Source organism: Crotalus tigris, unplaced genomic scaffold (genome assembly GCF_016545835.1).
Source record: "Crotalus tigris isolate CLP2741 ecotype Arizona unplaced genomic scaffold, ASM1654583v1 scf7180000017753.6788120, whole genome shotgun sequence".
NCBI classification, from domain to species: Eukaryota; Metazoa; Chordata; class Lepidosauria; order Squamata; family Viperidae; genus Crotalus; species Crotalus tigris.
Window position 1 is genome coordinate 4,970,094 of NW_024096615.1, and position 20,779 is coordinate 4,990,872.

The 20,779-nt window shown below is 44.3% G+C and overlaps 1 protein-coding gene across 1 annotated transcript in view; it reads left to right on the top strand.

Annotated features, from left to right (window-relative positions):
* Nucleotides 1-1,214: 1,214 nt before the first annotated feature.
* The window catches only part of ZCCHC24 (zinc finger CCHC-type containing 24), a 102,801-nt gene continuing 83,236 nt past the window's right edge, over nucleotides 1,215-20,779 (top strand). Inside the window, exon 1 of the mRNA XM_039340766.1 lies at nucleotides 1,215-1,816. Coding sequence (XP_039196700.1) covers nucleotides 1,571-1,816 — 246 coding nt within the window. The 5' untranslated portion in view covers nucleotides 1,215-1,570. The remainder of the gene's footprint in view (nucleotides 1,817-20,779) is intronic.

The following is a 20,779-nucleotide window of genomic DNA, read 5'->3' on the forward strand; positions in this document are numbered from 1 at the left end:
TGCAATATTATTTTATTTTTATGATGTTATTTATGGGACGTCTGGAATAGCTGGCTTGATACACATTGAAGGGTTGTTTTAAACAATGTGAGATCAGTTTTCTATTAGAATAAAGCTAATATAACATTTTTGTTGAGTTTTTGACTTTGAATGTCTGAGAGAATGAAGGTTGAATGAGCTTGGTGTAGGGTCCCCTACTTGGGTGGGGGGGTTGGACTAGATGACCTCCAAGGTCCCTTCCAACTCTATTCTATTCTGCATTCTATTCTATTCTGCATTCTATTCTATTCTATTCTATTCTATTCTGCATTCTATTCTATTCTGCATTCTATTCTATTCTATTCTGCATTCTATTCTATTCTGCATTCTATTCTATTCTATTCTGCATTCTATTCTATTCTGCATTCTATTCTATTCTGCATTCTATTCTATTCTGCATTCTATTCCATTCTGTATTCTATTCTATTCTATTCTATTCTATTCTATTCTATTCTATTCTATTCTATTCTACTCTACCCTACCCTACCCTACCCTACCCTACTCTATTCAAGAATGTCTCCCGCCACTGTTGGCAATAACAGAGTTCCTTACAAGCACGTCCAGTTCCCGGCTGTTGGAAACGGGAACTTCCACCCACTTTCAATCCAGCTGAAAAAGTCGCCTGGCAGAATCAACGTTGGCCACAGCTGGAAGGAGAAGGGAGCCTGTCAAAAGGACAAGCTTGACTCAGGAAAGTCCTTCTCAAAGCCCGGCAGGCTCCAGACGAGACCGACAAGTAAGAAGAGGTGTCTACGTTTTTCGGGGTGAGTGGCGTTGGTGGAGGAGAGAGAGAGAGAGAGAGAGAGAGAGAGAGAGAGAGAGAGAGAGAAGAGCAAGGGGAAAGCAGGCGCTCCGCTTCTCCTCCGATCGGCCCACCCCTTCCCCAACATTCCAAGTTTTCCCAGGCCCGGAACTTTTCAGCCACCAATCGCCTTCCTTCTCTCGGTCCTCCCCTCCATCCCCTTCCCCTCCTGTCCCCCGCTCGGGCCCGTCCTCCCCCCCCCCACCCCTCTTCCACTGATTCCTCTTGCAACGAGGTGGTGCTGAAGTAGCGCGCGAGCCTTTCCCTCCGCCCCGGAGAAGGAGGGAGTGAGGATAAAGGCAGATAGCGGGTCGGGCTCGTAGGCCAGGAGAGGTGGAGGGCCAGGGCAGCCGGCGGGAGGGGGGGGGAAAGAGGAGGAGGAGGAGGAGGAGGAGGAGGCAAGTCAAGGCGCCTGCAAAGAACTTCGCCGCTGCCCAGCGACTCCCGCGGCTGGAAGCGCCCGAGTGGGTCGGCAGCTATGCTGGGGGGGAGCGGTGCTCCGCGGCTGGGGGGTCCCGGGGCGCTTTAGGCAAGGCAGGGCGAGGCTGAGCTGCGACGGGGCTGGAGAGAAGCCCGAGGGCGCCGTTTCCCCGCTTGCCTTCCTTCCTTCCCTGGAGCTGGGGAAGGAAGGCGCCCCCCCGGGAGAAGAGGGGGAGCCAGCCCAGCGGTCCCCAGGCAGTTGAGGAAGAAGAGGAAGAGGAGGAGGAGGAGGAGGAGGAAGGGGCAAGGATGAGCCTCTTGTCAGCCATCGAGACCACCGCCGCCTCCGTTTACCAGCCGGCCCAGTTGCTCAACTGGGTCTACCTCTCCTTGCAAGACACGCACCAGGCCAGCGCCTTCGACGCCTTCCGCCCGGAGTCTTCCTCCGCCCAGCACTCGGAGCTCAGCTACCCCAACAAGGGCAGCGCCGAACTGGGCACCTCTGCGCTCAGCTCCAGCTACCTGAACAGCTTCCTGCAGCTCCAAAGGAGCGAGGTGAGCGGCTCCCCCGGGGATGGTGTGTGTGTGTGTGTGTGTGGGTGGGTGGGTAGGTGTGAGGGGTGGGCTCAGACCCCCCCCCGCCCCGCCCCGCAAAAATGCTCTGCGGGAAGTCTGGAAGGGGGGGTCGGTGGAGAAGAAAGAGGAGGGGGCGTCTTTGCCGCGCGACCCTCGGGATTCAGCCGGAGGGAGTTTTGACTTTTGACGGCTGGCTCTGCCCAGGGAAGGAGGAGGGGAGGAGAGGCGAGCGAGGGAGGGAGGGAAGGAGGGAAGGAAGGGGGGAGGGAGCGGGACGGGACGGGGAAGGGAAGGACTTGGGGAAAGCGTGCGGAAAAGTTAGCTCATCCTTGAAAACTTTTGCGCCCGCCATGATGCCTTTTTTTTTTTTTTTTTTGTGCAGTAGGTTGGCTTTCGGGAAATGATTTCGGGATTGGTCCCTTCCTTCCTTCCTTCCTTCCTTCCTTCCTTCCTTCCTTCCTTCCTTCCTTCCTTCCCCTCTATCGCGGAGAACCCAAGCGCCCGCCCGCTGCAAAAGCAAAAACGGGCCGGCCTCCGTTCCCTTCCCCTTCCCTTCCCTTCCTCTTCCCTTCCTTCCTCTTCTTCTCCCTCCCTCCTTCCTCCCTCCCTCCCTTGCCCTCCCCTTCTTCCCTTCCCTTTTCCTTCCTTTCTCTTCCTCTCCTTCCTCCCCTCCCACCTCCCCTTCCTTTTCCTTCCTTATTCCTCTCCTTCTTCCCTCCCTCCCTTTCCCCCTTCCTTCCTTCCTTCCTTCCTTCCTTCCTTCCTCCTCCCTCCCTCCTTCTCTTCCCTTCCCTTTTTCTTCCTTCCTCTTCCTCTCCTTCTTCCCCCTCCCTTCCCCTCTCCTTCCCTTCCCTTCCCTTTTCCTTCCTTCCTTCCTTCTTTCGTTCCTCCCTCCCTCCCTCCCTCCCTCCCTCCTCTTTGCTGGATTATTTGAAAACTAGAAGGTATTTGGTGATTCAATCAGCAGAGTTTATCTATAATAAGAGGAAAAAATGCCTTGGAAAGAAATTGTGGGATCTCTATTCTTGGCTTAGTTTGGTCTTAAGCAAAGTGAGGAGGAGGAGGAGGAGGAGGAGGAGGAGGAGGAGGAGGAGGAGGAGGAGGAGGAGGGGGAATAACTGGTGGGCCTGAATGCGTGGGACAACCGAATAACGGGTTGTGACTTGAGTGCCAACACCGTTCACTTCGGTTTCCTATTTTGATCACTGGGCAGTGAGTTATTTTGAGAGACCCGGGGGAGGGGGACATATGTGAAGGATGCCCTCACCTCTTCAGGCTCAAGGCAGAGTTCACTGGAGCTTCACAACATGGGTATTGTGGTCAGGCATTACCGAGGCGTAGGGCAGGATGAGAATAAATATTGACCTGTAAAATCTGGGGAAGAAGACACGGGCACACATGTTACCATTGCAAATCAATGTTTGCATGGCCCGTGATGAACGTCTGGATCTCAGATCACCCAAGAGTAGCCCTGCTGGATCAGGCCAGGGTCTACCCAGTCCAGTCACGGGAGGGGGGGGGGCTCACAATGACAATCCCTCAACCATCATTGTGCTAAACTAGACAGGTTTCATTTTCCCTCTTCCAGAAGGCCTCAGGGTAGGTAGATGATAGAAAGCGCTGGTGGGGAGTGGACTTGGGTTCCCACAATGGCTAGTAGGATACTTTGAGGATGCTTGCAAGCAGAAGATGGAAAGGCGCTCTTCTCTTGCCGTTCATTGTTCTTCTGTGACCAGGATTTGGAGGCAGGTTGTCCCCAGTCCAAAGATAACACTGAGTCTTTTTTAAAAAATATTTTATATATAGTGGAGTGGAATGGAATGGAATGGAATAAGAGTAGAGTAGAGTAGAGTAGAGTATAGAGCAGAATAGAATGCAGAACAGAAGAATAGAATAGAATAGAATAGAATAGAATAGAATAGAATAGAATAGAATAGAATAGAATAGAATAGAATAGAATAGAATAGATTATGGAATAGAGTAGACTAGACTAGACTAGACTAGACTAGAATATGGAATAGAGTAGAATAGACTAGACTAGAATAGAATAGAATAGAATAGAATAGAATAGAATAGAATAGAATAGAATAGAATAGAATATTGAATAGACTAGACTAGACTAGACTAGACTAGACTAGACTAGACTAGACTAGAATAGAGTAGAATAGCAGAGTTGGAAGGGACCTTGTAGGTCATCTAATCCAACCCTCCCCCATCCAGGCAGGGAGACTCTACACCATTTCTGACAGATGTTAGTCCAGTCTCCTCTTGAAAGCTTCCAGAGATGAAGCTCCTACAACTTCTGAAGCCAGTCTGTTCCATGTTCCTCATTATTTCTAGGTTGAATCTCTCCTTGATCAATTCCGTCCCTTATTCCTTGTCTGGCCTTCTGGTGCTTTGGAGAATAGGTTGACCCTCCCTCCTCTCTGTGACAGCCCCTCATATATTGGGAGACTGCTATCATGTCATCCCTGTTCATCTTCACTAGACTAGCTGTGCCCAGTTCCAGCAGCCGTTCTTCATATGTTTTAGCCTCCAGTCCCCTAATCGTCTTGGTTGCTCTTCTCTGCACTTTTTCTCCAGATGAGAAAGTCTCTAGATGACGGTTTCTTAGCCTGGGAAGCTTGAAGATGCATATAGTTCAGTTCCAGCAGAAGTTCTAGAAGTTGATATCTTCGGGTTTCCAAGATTGAGAAACTCTGGTCTAGGAGTATTGTCTTTAAGAGATCTGTCTTTCAGGAAAGTATCCAAAGCCAACATCATTGCGTCTTGCGCAACTTGAATTCCCCAACTTAGTTAGGCAGTTTTCCAAATTCTCTGTCAATAACCTCACGGGATGACCCCACCCCTCCCTATCCTAGTGGGCAGAGAGAGGGAGACAAATGCCCTGCAGAAGTCTAGGGTCATCTCTGTAGGCTGTCTGTAGGAAGTCAAACAAACATCCCAGAGAAAAGCAATTAATTTCTTAGTTTTATTCTCAAAAAGCCATGCAAACATCTTGATGTCAACCTGGTGTTCAGATTGTGGTTTCCTTCCTTCCTTCCTTCCTTCCTTCCTTCCTTCCTTCCTTCCTTCCTTCCTTCCTTCCTTCCTTCCTTCCTTCCAGCAAGTGGCTTCTGAGTCTGTTGCCTCTACTCTTCCAAATGTTAATTCATGCCAAATGTTGCAGTTCTTCCAAGTGCTATATGCCTTTTGATCTGCAGTCACCAGTTTGGTTGATTTTAGAGACCAGAGAGATGAATTCCTTCAGTGTTTCCATGGTCTCCTTGTCGACCTGCATTCCCAGTCTGCAGTAGTCATTATCTTTGTTTTCTTGACGTTAAGGCAAAGCCCAATTTTTTTTTTCACTTTCATCTTTGACTCTCAGGATTAGCCACTCCAGATCCACCTTGCTTTCCACCAGCAATGATATCATCTGCATATCAGAGGTTGTTGATGCTCCTACCACCGATTCTAACCCCAATGGACTAATGTTGTAGACTAATGCCATTGAAGAGTAAGGATAAATCACTGTGTTTATGAGAGCTGTGAAAAGAGCAGAATCCCTCTTCCGTTCTGAACCACACTTCCTTTTCACAGTTTAATCTTGGATGTGTGTAAATGTTGACCTTTGCAACTGGTTGCGAAACTATTTCCCCCTCCAATCTTTTTTAACCCTCCCAACGAAGTGGTCACTCTGCCAATGTTTGCAGAATGCCTTCAGGCAACGCAGGAAAATGACGTGACGTGGTGGGCTGAATATCGCAGCAAGAGTTGCGTGCTTGATACCTACCCCTCTGTGGGATATCGGGGTGGGTCAGTTGTGTGGCTTGCAGGAAAGCTGCTTGCCAAGTGTGAGATGAAGTGGCTGCCAGCAGATGAAGTAAGGGCATTTTTCAAAGGTTAGCTGCTCTTAAATTTTAACCCGCCAGTAACCAAAAGAAAGTAGATGTGAGTAGACTGGTTGGCTGGCAATGTACGGAAGAGCCCATTGTTTGTGTTGTTGCTTGCAATGCTGCAGCAACGCTTGAGTAAAAACAGAAGTCTTGGTCCAGCTTGCAAAGGGCAAGGATCGGTTCAGTTACTCAATGCAGTAATTATTGCATCCTCTAAAGTAGGAGTGGGGGAACCCTGGCCCTTTTATGACTTGTGGACGTCAACTCCCAGAATTCCTGAGCCAGCCTCAGGAATTCTGGGAGTTGAAGTCCGCAAGTCATAAAAGGGCTATAGTTCCTGACTCCTGCTCAGGCAGGGCTTTACTTTCATTCACAAAAAAACAGATTCCACAATACAGCTGTTATTTATTTACACGCCATAAGCTGCTGCACTATTTCTGTGGCTACAGATTAATACAGCTCGGGAAATTTGCTCCACCTATTCGTCTTCCTGAAGCTTTTAGTCTTCAAGCTTTTAGATCAGTTCTTTCCCAATCTGGGCCAATGGTGTGAACTTCTGTAACTCACAGAGTGCCTCAGCCATGACGGCCCTTGCTGAGAGTTATGGGAGCTGAAGTTCGTACATCTGGAAATTGTCTGGTTGGGAAACACTGCTTTAGATTATATGAATATTCCTTACTGCAGTCATCTTGCCTACCACGGGACGTTAGAACCATCAGGAAAATGAAACATCGCTTTTTGTCTCAAGCTTGGGGTTATTTTCACACCAGCTGTGACTGTCCGGCTCCATTGCTTTCAAGAGGACCTCACCACACACAGTTCTTGTTGGACCTGGTCCAGTATCAATAAAGGAGAATATTTGCAGCTTAGGGTTGAAATGAGGGATCCTTGGTGCTCTCTGAGCTTGGTTGTTTTCTTGTAGACGTTTCATTACCCAACTAGATAACATCATCAGTGATGGAAGGGAATGGGGTTTGTGGACCAGAGGAAGGAGAAGGAGAAGGAGAAGGAGAAGGAGAAGGAGAAGGAGAAGAAGAAGAAGAAGAAGAAGAAGAAGAAGAAGAAGAAGAAGAAGAAGAAGAAGAAGAAGAAGAAGAAGAAGAAGAAGAAGAAGAAGAGGAAGAGGAAGAGGAGGAGGAGGAGGAGGAGGAGGAGGGGGGGGGGAGGAGGAGGAGGACTGTGGGATCCTTGGTGCTCTCTGAGCTTGGTTGTTTTCCTGCAGACATTTCATTACCCAACTAGGTAACATCATCAGGGCTAGAAGGGAGTGAGGTTTACAGGGAGGAGGAGGAGGAGGACTATGACTACGACTGTGGGGTCCTTCGTGCTCTATGTCCTTGGTTATTCTCTTGCAGACATTTCATTACCCAACTAAGTAATATCATCAGCACTGATGCCATTACATAGTTTGGTTAAAAAAAATCTGCAAAAAAAAAAATAGTCACCAAGCTCAGAGAACACCAAAGACCCCTTATCCGGTATCTGGCAAAACTCACTGGCCATCACAATCTCGGCTGGCCAAGGGGCTTTCTTCAATTCCAGAATTGTTCCCAAAGCTTGCCCTCTGAGTCCACTGTAGGCATTCTGCCCATTATAGGACACATTTCCAGGAGAAAGATGAATGAAGTCATAGCTTTACGGCTGCCGTTCCGCAGCGTTGCGGACTGAAATAAGGAAGACTTCGTGGAAGGAGAGTACTGGTGTGTGTTTGGGTGCAAAGATCCGAAGTGTAGAATAGTAGGCCGTGCCTTCTTCTGGGCGGTCGTTCTTCAACGCCACCCAGATAGCAGGTGGAGAACGTGGCTTCTGCTGCAAGGCTGCCGAAGGGATGAAGAAAAGAGTTTTTATCACCCTCTTCCCACCCCTTTATGGCCTGTCCTCCCTGCCCACTAGATAATCAATATTTCCCATCTTGCACGCAAACCTCTTAGCTTGGAAGGGGCTACCTGCAACTCAGAGGTGGCCTCTAGTTTCTTTATTATTATTATTATGGATCATCGCACAGTCAGCCAGATGTTCAGACTGGATTTGGCATTTTGTCTACCTATCGAGTCCTTACCCAGGACCTGGGATAGGCAGATGTGGATGTTGGATGGTATTACAGATATCGTCGCAGGATGGAAGCAGTTCCTAGTAAGGCCGCCTTTTGCAATTGACAATAGCAAATTTGTCAATGCAATGGTGTTCAAGTGGTGCTCCAGTTGTTTTGGGATTGCACCCAAGGAGCCTATTACTATTGGTACTACCCTTGCTTGCTTTTGCCACAGTCTTTCTATTCTATTTGTAGGTCTTTGTATTTTGTTATCTTCTCCAGTTCTTTCTCGTCTATTCTGCTGTCTCCAGGCACTGCCACGTCCACTATCCAGACTTTTTTGTCTTTCTTATCGACAATTGTTAAGTCTGGGGTGTTATGTTGCAGGTGCTGGTCTGTTTGAATTCTGAAGTCACAGAGCAGTTTAATTTTATCATTTTCTATGACTTTCTCTATTTTATGATCCCACCAGTTTTTGCTTACAGGCAAATGATATTTTTTGCAGATCTTCCAGTGCACCATTGTTGCTACTTTGTCATGCCGCTGCTTGTAATCAGTCTGTGCAATCTTCTTGCAACAGCTTACCAAGTGGTCCACTGTTTCTTCAGCTTCTTTGCATAGGCGGCACTTACTGTCTGTTGCTGTCTTCTCAATTTTGACTTTGTATGCATTTGTCCTTAAGGCTTGGTGGTTATTATTATTATTATTAAATTTTTATTAAGTAAACATTTAAAAACAGGTTGAACACAGTGTGACTTTTCTGGCTACTATTTTGCCATACATATTATACCATATACCATATATCTTCCTAGTTGTTGATCTTTTGTACCATTTACGTATTGCATTTTATACGATTTACATATTTATATATTTACATACATATTTACATCTATTTATAATATAACTTCCCTTTCCATTCTTATTTCATATTCTTTCTGATCTCTATCTTACGCTCACTTTGAGGTTGGAAATCTACACTTTCTCTCTTCTAGACGACCTTTCTCTGTTCTGATTTTTTTCTCCTCGAGTCTAACCAATAGTACATCTTATCCCGACCTTCGTAATACTCTGTTTCATCCTTGTCTTTAATTTCTAAGGATAATCTATCGATCTCTGCACATACCAATTTTTTTTTTTAATTAGTTCACTCTCCACCGGGGAATTTCTGTTTTTCCAGTTCTGGGCATACATCAACCTTGCTGCTGTTATGATATGCAACACTAGATACGTCTCTCCTTTGTTAAACTTCCCATCTATCATTCCCAGTAAAAACAATTCTGCTCTGGAATCCATCTTCAGTCCCAACATTTCCTCTAACCAAGTCTTTATTAACCGCCAAAATTCTTTGGCTTTGGAACAGGTCCACCACATATGATAGTAAGTGCCTAACACAGTGTTTCTCAACCTTGACAATTTTAAGGCATGTGGACTTCAACTCCCAGAATTCCACAGCCAGCAATGCTGGCTGTGGAATTCTGGGAGTTGAAGTCCACGTGCCTTAAAATTGTCAAGGTTGAGAAACACTGGCCTAACACTTTCTTGCACTTCCAGCATTGTGGCCTCTAGTTTCTCGGATCATGCCTTCGATATTCATCAGCAACGTGACTGAAAATCTAGTTATTTCATTTGTGGGTGTTTCTGTCTTGTTTGGGGAGGGACCTTTTTTTTTTTTTTTTAAGGGTGGTGATAGGAACGGAGGGAGAACTATAATCCTCACCGGAAGTCACTGCAAAGACAGAATGGGACTCTGTTCCTTCCTGGTGGTTAATCTGCCTGAGCAAAAAGGAAAGAAAAACAAAGAGAATGGATAGCCTGATTGGCTTGGAGCCAGCAGGGATGGAGTTATCAGGCGGCTTTTAAATGCCCACGTTGTGCTTGCTCGGAGATGTGATTGTGAAAAGGCCACTAGAGAGAGGAAGTTTTCTCCACTTTTGAAGGAACCACACTTGATGTTCCTCTGGGAAGGCAGGTGCAAGAGAGAAACAAACCCTTTATTAACTCCCTTGTGCCTCGCTGGACTGATTTTGGAAATGTGTTGGCTTGGTTTCGCTCCAGATCAATCCTGGGCTTGTTGTAAGCCTACAGCTGACTCGGTTCAGCTGTTCTCTTGGCACACTTTCTCCCTGTGACCCAGTTAAATGCATCTGCGAATACAGCTGCTGTGTGTACGTGTGTGCAAGGAAACACACCCTCTTGAGGGCCCTCCCAACCCATGTGTGGCTCCCACTAGAGAAATCTCAGTGGCCTCAGTTCTGCAGAGTGACCCACAGAGAGGTGGGGGAAGAAAGCAAATTTTAAAAAACAGCAACAACAACATAACAGCTTCTTTGTCCCAGTGATGGGACCTGGGTTGAAGAATTTTTTTCCCTCCCCCTGTTTGAAAGTTCCTTGTCATCTTGGCAAGCCAACTGGTCATCGTCTGAGAAGATGAAAAGAAAAATAAAGTTCTTATACACTAGAACTGCCTAGGAAATGTTTTCATTATCTAATGACGCCACGATGTAAAAAAGATGTTGAGACTCTAGAAAGAGTGCAGAGAAGAGCAACAAAGAGGATTAGGGGACTGGAGGCTAAAACATACGAAGAACGGCTGCTGAAATTGGGGATGTCTAGTCTAATGAAGAGAAGGACGAGGGGGTGACATGATAGCAGTCTTTCAATATTTGAGGGGCTGCCACAAATTCATATTTGGGAGAAGTGTCATGTTGCTGTCACATGCTCAGCCATGTCATGTCATGTGGTTCAAGTGAAAACATTTCCTTTTATACAGCCTTAGCATGCTCAATTAATGCTCAGTTAAATTCCCCAATAATTTAATTTATGGAGGAAATCGCATTGGAATGTGTAAATGGTGTTTTAATGCACAGCTAAATAGCAAAAACCTTGCAGCACATACAGCATTGCAATGCAATGTTGCTATTCTATTTTTTGATGCTGAACAAATCATGCCTCAATGTTTTTTTTTTCCTGAAAAGGGGATAATTATATGTTTACAATTGTCTTTCCATCCTCCTGCTTGAATTACTCTTGACTTGGACATTTACTTTTTTTTTTTTGAAACGTAGTGAGCTTTGGCCATGTGGAAGGTGTCCCTCATTCGCTAGCCGATTTTACCCCAAAACAAACTCTTTATTTTCTTGCTCCCCACCCCCCTTTGTCAACTGTATCCTGCCTTGGCCTAGCTGCGATGGAAGGGTGATGATTATGAGCACCACATAACATAGGTGGAATATTTGGGAAAGGGCAAAAGGAAGATAAAAATACAGCAGCAACTGGTTAAGACAGCACAAGAGAAAGAAGGAAGGAAGGAAGGAAGGAAGGAAGGAAGGAAGGAAGGAAGGAAGGAGAGTGGGAGGGAAGGAGAAGAGAGAGAGAAAAGAAAGAAAGAAAGAGAAAGAAAAAGAAAGAAAGAAGGAGGGAGGGAGAGAGGGAGGGAGGGAGGGAAGGAAAAGAAAAGAAAGAAAAAAGAAAGAAAGAAAAAGGAAAGAAAAAAGAAAGAAAAAGAAAGAAAGAAGCAGAGGGAGGGAGAGAGGGAGGGAGGAAGGAAGGGAAGCAAAAGGAAAGAAAGAAAGAAAGAAAGAAAGAAGAAAATAAAGAAAGAGAAAAAGAAAGAAAGAAAGAAAGAAAGAAAGAAAGAAAGAAGCAGAGAGGAGAGGGAGGGAGGGAGGAAGGAAGGGAAGGAAAAGAAAAGAAAAAGAAAGAAAAAGAAAGAAAAAAGAAAGAAAGAAAAATGAAAGAAAGAAAAGAAAGAAAAAAAGAAAAAAAGAAGCAGAGAGGAGGGAGAGGGAGGGAGGGAGGAAGGGAAGGAAAAGAAAAGAAAAAGAAAGAAAAGAAAAGAAAGAAAAAAGAAAGAAAGAAAAGAAAAGAAAGAAAGAGAAAAAGAAAGAAAGAAAGAAAGAAAGGGAAAAAGAAAGAAAGAAAGAAAGAAAAGAAAGGAAGAAGAAAAGAAAGAGAAAAAGAAAGAGAAAGAAAAAAAGAAAGAAAGAAAGAAAGAAAGAAAGAAACAAAGAAAGAAAGAAAGAAAGAAAAAAAGAAAGAAAGAAAGAAAGAAAGAAAGAAAGAAAGAAAGAAAGAAAGAAAGAAAGAAAGAAAGAAAGAGGCTAGAGCAGACAGACTCTGAATGGCTCCTGTTAAAGAGAACTCACAAAACTGCATGGCAACGCCTGCGTATGTGACTGGCATGCTGACCGAAGCAACTGGGTAGGAAAAATAAAAAGCGCCATTATGCGCCAGCCTTTTCTCTCCCTCTGACTTTTCCCACCAAAGGAGCTGCCTCCTTCACAAACCTCGCTGGCTGCATAAAAATCAGCAGCACCCCAGTTAAATGACCCTCTGAAAAGAAGCCGTTGGTTGTTCCGTTGGGAATGGAAGGGTTGAAAGATGCCCCCTTTCCGGTTGTTGTTTTGCTATCGCTTATCAAATCTGACAATGATTTGATATCAAATATCAAGCGGGTGGCTTGATATTTCTGGATCAAACAGTTCCTGGACACCGTCATAAATAAATCTGGCAATTGGGAAAAGGTTTGGAGTTGTTGCAGTTATCGGTCTGCTCCAAAGGGCCCAGTTGCGTTAGGGATTCTGGCTGAATGACGATCTAGGATTGACTTAATCCATTAGCTGGCCTGATTGCCCAACTTTCCTTAGAGAGGAACATTTCAAAAAGGCAACTTTGGGCACTCATAAAGTGGGTGGAAAGGAAGTTTCTGCCAAAAACTTCGCAGGAGAAAAAGGCTCTCTTCCTAGGATGGTGTCCATGATGGGGCAAGGGGGAAATAAAAAAAAAAAGTCAAGATGCAATCAAAGTCTTGACCCTCACTTAGGTGTAGTGGTGGCCACTGCCTTAACTTGTTTGACCCAGCCTTGTAGACACCCCTGCTAATGTTCATGGTTCAAATAACCCCTAGTCCTCCATCTTAGCAAAGGAATCGTGGTTGTTTTGGAATTCCCAAGCAACCCACATGACCAAATTCAACAGTTTGGAAAAGATGGTGATGATGAAGATTGATGATGAACATTGAAGATGATTAATGATGATTGATTATGATGATTGATGATGAAGATTGAAGATGATGACAAATGATGATGATGACGATTGATGATGATGACGATTGATGATGATGTTAATGATGATTGATGATGGTTGATGATGACAGATGATAATGATTGATGATGATGATTGATAATGATAATTGATGATGACGATTAATGATGATGATGGTTGATGATGACTGATGATGACTGATGACTGATGATGATGATGATTGATGATGATTGATGATAATGATTGATAATGATAATTGATGATGACGATTAATGATGATGATGGTTGATGATGACTGATGATGACTGATGATGATGATGATTGATGATTGACGATGATGAATTGGATGTTAATATGCCAAAATGCGAAACACCAGCCTCAAAAGATCCTTATTTCCAACTACAGTATTTTAGAAATTTTCTCAAAAAACAAAAGCAGTTGGTTATCAGTAAACTATAATCAAAGCTATGGTTTTCCCAGCAGTCATGTGTAGCTGTTGGAGTTGGACCGTAAAGAAGGCTAATGGCTGAAGAATTGATGTTTTCTAATTTTGGTTTTATTCTTGAGAGTCCGTGGGATGCAGGCAGCACACACAACCACATTCCCTCCGGTCCGCAGAAAAACCTCTCCATGCAACTGGTCCTCGGTGCCCAAAAGGTTAGGGACCTCTGCTTTATAGCATCTCTCAGTCTGATTATTTTCTTGCCAAGAAAAGTTTGCCTACTCCATTAGAGTTGCCTAGGACTAATTAACTCCAGAACTGGCTCACTCATTTTAAACAATGCTAAATATTATCAATCTGATGCATCTTTTTCTAGTTAACCAATGCTATTAATCTTCAGGCCTCACAGCAGCCACCCGTGTAACTTTTCACAGCCAAGGAGAGCGGAAGTTGGATTAGGAAAAAACAAACCCCAAACTATTATGCTTTGCAAGTTTGAGAAGAAGAGGAAGGCTAAGGAGGAATGAGATGGTGGGGGGGGGTCAAGACGTTGTCCACAATATCTTTCGAAGAGCTCCAGATGTCACCAGGAAGGTGGACAACTTGACAGGTCATCCTTGACTTACAAACGGCCGTTTAGCGGCTGTTCAACCTTTCAACAACCCTAAGAAAAGGGACTTATGACAGTGTTCACACTTAACAGCCATTGCAGGGTCGCAATTTGGGCGCTTGGCTGCTGGCCTGTATTTGTGATGGTTGCACAATCCTAGGCTCATGCGCTCACCGTTTGGGTCCTTTCCAACAAGCAAAGTCGACGGGGGAAGAAGCCATGTTTGCTTAAGCGATTCCCTTAATGACAGTGGCACGAAAATTTGTGAAATCGCGGGCAGCCCTCTTAGCTACTGCCTCGCTTAGCGACAGACGTTTTGGGCTCTCAGTTGTGGTCGCACGTTGAGGACTCCCTGCAGTGAATTCATTTGGTTCGGAGCTGAATCCGATTCAGCGACGTTGCACTACATTCCCAAAGTTCTAGAAGATACAAAAAAAAAAGAGAAAGAGTTGAACGAATAGGACAGTGATGGCGAACCTTTTAGAGACCAAGTGCCCAAACTCTGGCCCCAGCCCCACTCCACCCTCCTGCCCTGCCCCCACTCTGCCCCCAATCCCCTGCCCCACCTGCCCACAGGACCACTCACCCCCTCCAGGGCCCGCCGAAGATCGCCCAGGCAGCCCAGCAGCGCTATGGCGGCCATACCCTCTGCCCATGCCCTGCAGCATCAACTGCATGATGGGGTGCGAGGGCAGAGTCTTGTCTACACAGCCTGGCTGCCATGTCCTTGGCTGCGCTGGTCCGCATGGGCCACGCTCAGGGGCAACTCTCCTTCAGGGGGGCTGCTGGAGAGGAGGGGGTCGCGGGGGGAGGCAAGACTAGGGCAACGGCACTTGTGCCCACAGAGAGGGCTCCGAGTGCCGCCTCTGGCACCCGTGCCATAGGTTCACCACCACTGGAATAGGATATTAACAAAGGAGAATAGCTGCCTCCTCTTTTTTATAATTCCACCCTTTTTTCTGCTGATTAACCAGAGGTTTTTGCCTGCTGTGTAAGTTACATTTATTTCTTTTTGCCATTCTGGCCTATTATTCAAAACGGGGGCGCTTATCTTTTTCTCTTTCTGTCCGTCTGTTTCCAACATTCTTTTGCGCTCTGATCAGTCCAGGAAATGGAGCCCAGAAACTTAATTAAAGTTATCTACCCTCCAGACAAAAGTCGGGGGGGCGAAGCTCCTCTTTCCTCCTCCTCCTCCTTCTTCTTCTTCTTCTTCTTCTTCTTCTTCTTCTTCTTCTTCTTCTTCTTCTTCTTCTTCTTCTTCTTCTTCTTCTTCTTCTTCTTCTTCTTCTTCTTCTTCTTCTTCTTCTTCTTCTTCTTCTTCTTCTTCTTCTTCTTCTTCTTCTTCTTCTTCTAAAAAAAATCTCAGAAAGTAAATCAGGAAAAGAGAGCCACAGAAACACTCTTTCAGCTGAACATTGCCCGAGAGAAAATTCAGACGGTTCAATGGTGAATGCCTTTCCTTTCTTTCATATTTTGTCTCCTCGACTGGTTAAGGAAGCTGATAACCAAACTGCGTCAGGAAGGTTTTTTTTTTTTCTTTTCTTTTCCTGCTTTCCATAAGCCCTGGAAAGTCAAACCGATAAGTCAGAGATTGGAAAAGAAATAAAATGTTGAAGGGAGAGGGGAAAAAAAAAAGTTTTGGACCAAAAAAACCCCCAAAGTTTGGAATTGCTGACTGGTTTCCGTTTTGCTGAAGCAGGGGAAGATAGACTTTGCAGCTTTCGGTTCAGTCTGTTGCATCTTGTCACCAAGTGTTGCAGGACTGGAAAAAGATTTCGGCCTAAATCCTTGGAAAACCATGTCCAAAAAGAAAAGAAAAGAAAAGAAAACAGAGCGGAGGAAAAGAAATGAGCTGTGTCAATATTTGAGATAACTATTTGTTGGGACGCATACAGATGGCGCTGGCACTTGGATTGCAAACGTTGAGAAGGTTGAGTTTGATTTTTTGGGTGTCAGCAATGAAATAATGACATTTTAACAAGGTTAGCTTTGTGCTTTGGGATCGAAGTAACAGTTAGCTCATGATGTGAGCAGAAAATGAGAAAGCAGCAGTTGGAGGATCCGTTTCCCCAACGTCCTTCCTTGCTTCCTTCTGATTCTTTCCTGCATACGTTGGAGATTTTATTCTATTGATTTATTCGGTTAGAATATTTATATAGCTTCTCCGTCTTCAGTAACCCTGAGCAGCTCACAATAATTTTTTCACACAGGTCAACCTCCCCTGCTATCTTAGTCTGTGATATCTGCAGACAATAATGTTTTATGTAGGTATGTAGGTGTGTAGATATGTCCCGCCTTTACTATTTCTACAAATAAATCAAGGTGGAAAACATACCCAACATACTTTCCTCCGTTGTTTTCCACATAACAACAATCTTGTGAGGTGGGTTGGGCTGAGAGAGGGTAACTGGCCCAAAATCACCTAGTCAACCACCTGAGGCAGGACTAGAACACACTGTCTCCTGGTGATTGACCCAGAGTTACCCAACTGGCTTTCATTGGCAAGGAAATATATTGGATAGTACAATGGGTGTCTTCTGTTGGGAAGGAAAAAAACGAGACAGTATCAGACTCATGAAGCTCAGTAGCACAATGGATGGATATAAATGAGTGTGTAATAATGATAGTCCTTTTTTTCCCCCCTAGTAGAAAAGTTGTACTGTCACTACTCTATAGCAAGTAGTATAGAGTACTACTTGACCCCAAAGAATAGCAAGCCTATTCTTTGGGGTCAAGCTGAGTCAGGGCAAAAAATAACATAAATTGCTCCAGAACAGCAGTTCTCAACCTGTGGGTCAGGACCCCATTTGGGGTCGGATGACCATTTCACGGGGGTCGCCAAACAACGCAGTCCGCCATTTTTTTCCCCTTTTCCTTAGCTGTGCTACTACTCCCTTTTATTCTATTGGCTTTTGAAAGCCAATAGAATAGACTCTCTTGAACAGAGTCTAATTCTATTGGCTTTCAAAAGCCAATAAGAATTGTCCAGGCTATCTCTGCCCTGCTGCAAACGATGCTGCACCAGTTGAGTAGTCCTCGACTTACGACCGGTTGAGTAGTCCCCGACTTACGACCGGTTGGGGGTCGCGGCATTAAAAAGGTTGAGAACCACTGCTCCAGAAGATCAAAACATAATTTAGGAGATTGTTTTTAAGTGAGCAGGCAATCATCCTGAATATACTTTGCAGAACATTTTGTTGTTGTTGTTCCAATCTTCCTTGATAGATGTGGCAATGAAACAACTGAATCTTCTCTCACAAGTTTTATTCTTCCAAATCTTTATTCAGGGGGTACGTTATATTAACAGTCGTGAAAAACAGGAAAAGTAGGTCGAACTTAATAACAGATCACGGAATGTTGTTTATAATTGGACCACGTAAAGAAACACACAAGTGTCTACAGGCCTATTAAATGCAGAAGTACACCTGTTGGGCTGGAAAATGGCTCGGTGTTTTACACTAAATGGAGGGACATTTCCAAAGCCAGGTCTCTCAATCCAGTTGACTTCCGACAGGCTGTGTTTCTCTTAGGTTGAAAGGTCAAGTCTCATTTGCAGCCAAATGGTTTGAGATGTTGTATAAACAACATCCAGCTGGTTCGTCCTTTAGAAGTTCCAGATTGGAGCTAATTCCACTGTCCCAACATCCGTTTGATGCATCTTTATACGTAAATTAACCCATTCATTTAAAAAGGCAGAGATGGGTTAGCCAGGTAGTCAGTTAAATGAAATGGTCAGCTAAAAGCAATTTTCAGAATAATGAGCACGGTTTAGTCATCTCGCTCTGATGGATACTGGAGCTTCCATCAGTTCACCCTCCACCCTCCCACAGATGAGTGACTGCAATTTCTCCAGAGGAAATGAAAACAAACAGACAAACCCTAATAAAATGTCCACATCTTCCAAGATATGAGCAAATCCTTGGACAGTCCTGCCAAATTCCAGAGTTTTCGTAAGACGTGCCTCTGCGGTGCTTCTCGAAAACTTAGGAATGTGGTCTTCTTGTGAGCGAAAGTGACTTCATTGGACACGCCCATGTCATGAAATGGACATTTGTCTTTTTCTTCTTGGGTTCTTTTCTTTCCTGATCAAGCCTGATTTCCTGAGATCTAATCAACTCCAGTCATAGCATGGACCAGATGAGATCTGCTAGCTGAAGTGCCGGAACCAGGGCTGAAAAAAGTTTGTCAGCCTCTAGCTTTGTGCATAGCAGTCCTTTCCAGCTAGGTGGACAAACTCTTACAGCCACGTTGTATATCCTTGGCAACTGATAACATGTAAAATTGCCATTTTATTTTATTTTATTAAAAAAAATGTTACTTCTTTAATATTGGATGGAATATGTCTGTCTGCCTTAGGCTGGTAATGGGAAACCTTTTAGAGACCGAGTGCCCGAACTGAAACCCCGAACCCACTTAGTTATCACAAAGTGCCAACACGGCAATTTAACCTGAATACTGAGGTTTTAGTTTAAAAAAAAAAACCTCATACATTAACATTCTTTGTCTTAAAAGAAACAAAGCTTTCAATGATACAAACAAACTTTTTATTGAAAGGCAAAAATTTGCATTTGGCATGCTTTTTGAACAATTCATTTGATTTTTGCTGTTGTATGTATGCTGATAATTTGTCTAACCTTGGCTCATACTTTGTAAGTTTGAGAGCAACACATTTCTCAAGCCCCTTCCTAGCTAAAAGGAGCCTCCAGAGCGAGCTTGCTTGTTCTGGAGGCTTGTTTTCACAGGATTGCTCTTAAGAAGATGAGGCGTGCTCACTCCGGAGGTTTGTTTTGGCTAGGAAGGGGCTTGAGAAATGGTTTTTTCCTGCAAAAGCTTAGCCAAAGAGTGAGGCGCGCATGCCCACAGAGAGGTCTCTGAGTGCCCCCTCTGGCACGCATGCCATAGGTTCACCACCACTGGCCTAGGCTGTTGAGCGGGCGGCTCTACTCTTCCGACGTATGGTGAGGTGCTAGATAAATGTCAGGAATGAAGATTTAAGGTCCAGTAAAGCTGATTTATTGCCCCTGCCTATTCACAAGAACCTAATTTAGCACTAAATAATTTAAATTTAAATTTAGTCCACACTAAATTGGCCCTAGATAAGAGTCAATGCCATTCATGGGGGGGGGGAGACTGGACTTGGATCGTTTGTGGGAATGTAATGATTCCATGTAGATACCTCTCTTGACTCCATCCCTAGGCTCTTCCCCTTTCCCCCCTACAATAATATGGCAAATCTGCACGTTGAACAATTTATATGATTTCTACCTCCTCATCTGCACGGGGCCACAGTCTTGCAAAAAATGTTTTCCTGGGTGTTTCTCTCTCCAAGTCGTGAAGAGAAACAGTCTCTTAGATATCCCACAGAGCCAATTCATTTCCATCTTATTGAGCAACAGATATTACGGTACGAAATAAATCCAGCTTGCAAAAAGACAACAACACTTTAATCCCCCTCTTAGGAAATTGAAACTATTTTATTTATGTGTGCTCTTTGTTTTTGTTTATATGATTGCACTCGTATGCCATTTGATCAATCAACGTTGTACGGAAGACTGCCTCGCTCAGATGATACCGCTGCTAAGTTACGGCAAATTCTATAAACGCCCTAAAGACATGATTATTGGAAAGAATGAACATTCTGGATCATATTGTTTTGGAAACAGAGCAACTTTCTTGAGTTTCTGTGTACTGATTTATTTGCTGCTAAGTCGTTTGATCAGTGTAACTGCGCTGTTCCTTGGGCAGATAGTAAATTTCTTCTGCTTTGACCTCCAGACTGATCTCTTTTAAGACCTGCCATTTATGTCCCTCGGTTTGGCAAAGGTACTAGAACCGTCCTGAAATTATATATAAACAAAGCTCCAGCTCAAAATGGAATCGCAATCGCAAGATTTTTGAGCCAAACATTTAATCACCACGGAGGTATAACGGCCTCCATAAATGTTGCATTTATTTAATTTTTTTAACACATATTTTCCGTGCCTCTTTTTTTTTTTTTTTTTCCCTACTGGACTTAACAAAGTCCTTGCTCTGGTCTCACCTCCCTCTGTTCCTCTCCTCTTCTAACATTCACAGGATCAGAGACACCAGTAAAATGTTCTGGCTATTTTTAAATTTGAACACAGGCACAGCCTAAATGGAAGGCCCAGAAATGAGTTTGGATTTGTACACCTCTGGGTTTGGAAAAAAGGTCAAAGAGCCGAACTCTTGGCAATTTAACCATGCGAACAACAAATAAGCCTGTGTGTGTGTGTGTGTGTGTGTGTGTGTGTGTGTGTGAAGTGTAATTTGCAGAGTGAATGCTATTTTTGTCCCTTATATTGTACCAATGAGCTTATGGCTTCTCTTGAGTATTTGTAGCTAATTGATTAGAGTAGAGTAGAGTAGAGTAGAGTAGAGTAGAGTAGAACAGAGGAGAGCAGAGCAGAACAGAGGAGAGCAGAGCAGAACAGAACAGAACAGAATAGAATATGGAATGGAGTAGAGCAGAATAGAATATGGAATAGAATATAGACTAGACTAGACTAGACTAGAATAGAATAGAATAGACTAGAATAGAATAGAATATAGACTAGACTAGACTAGACTAGACTAGACTAGACTAGACTAGACTAGACTAGACTAGAATAGAATAGAATAGAATAGAATAACAGAATTGGATGGGACCTTGTAGGTCACCTAGTCCAATCCCTCACCGAAGCAGGAGACCCTACACCATTTCTGACAGATGTTAGTCCAGTCTCTTCTTGAAAGCCTCCAGGGATGAAGCTTCCACAACTTCTGAAGGCAAACTATTCCACTTGTTGATTGTTCTCACTGTCAGAAAATTTCTCCTTATTTCTAGGTTGAATCTCTCCTTGATCAGTTTCCATCCGTTATTCCTTGTCTGGCCTTCGGGTGCTTTGGAAAACAGGTTGAGCCCCCTCTTCTCTGTGGGGGG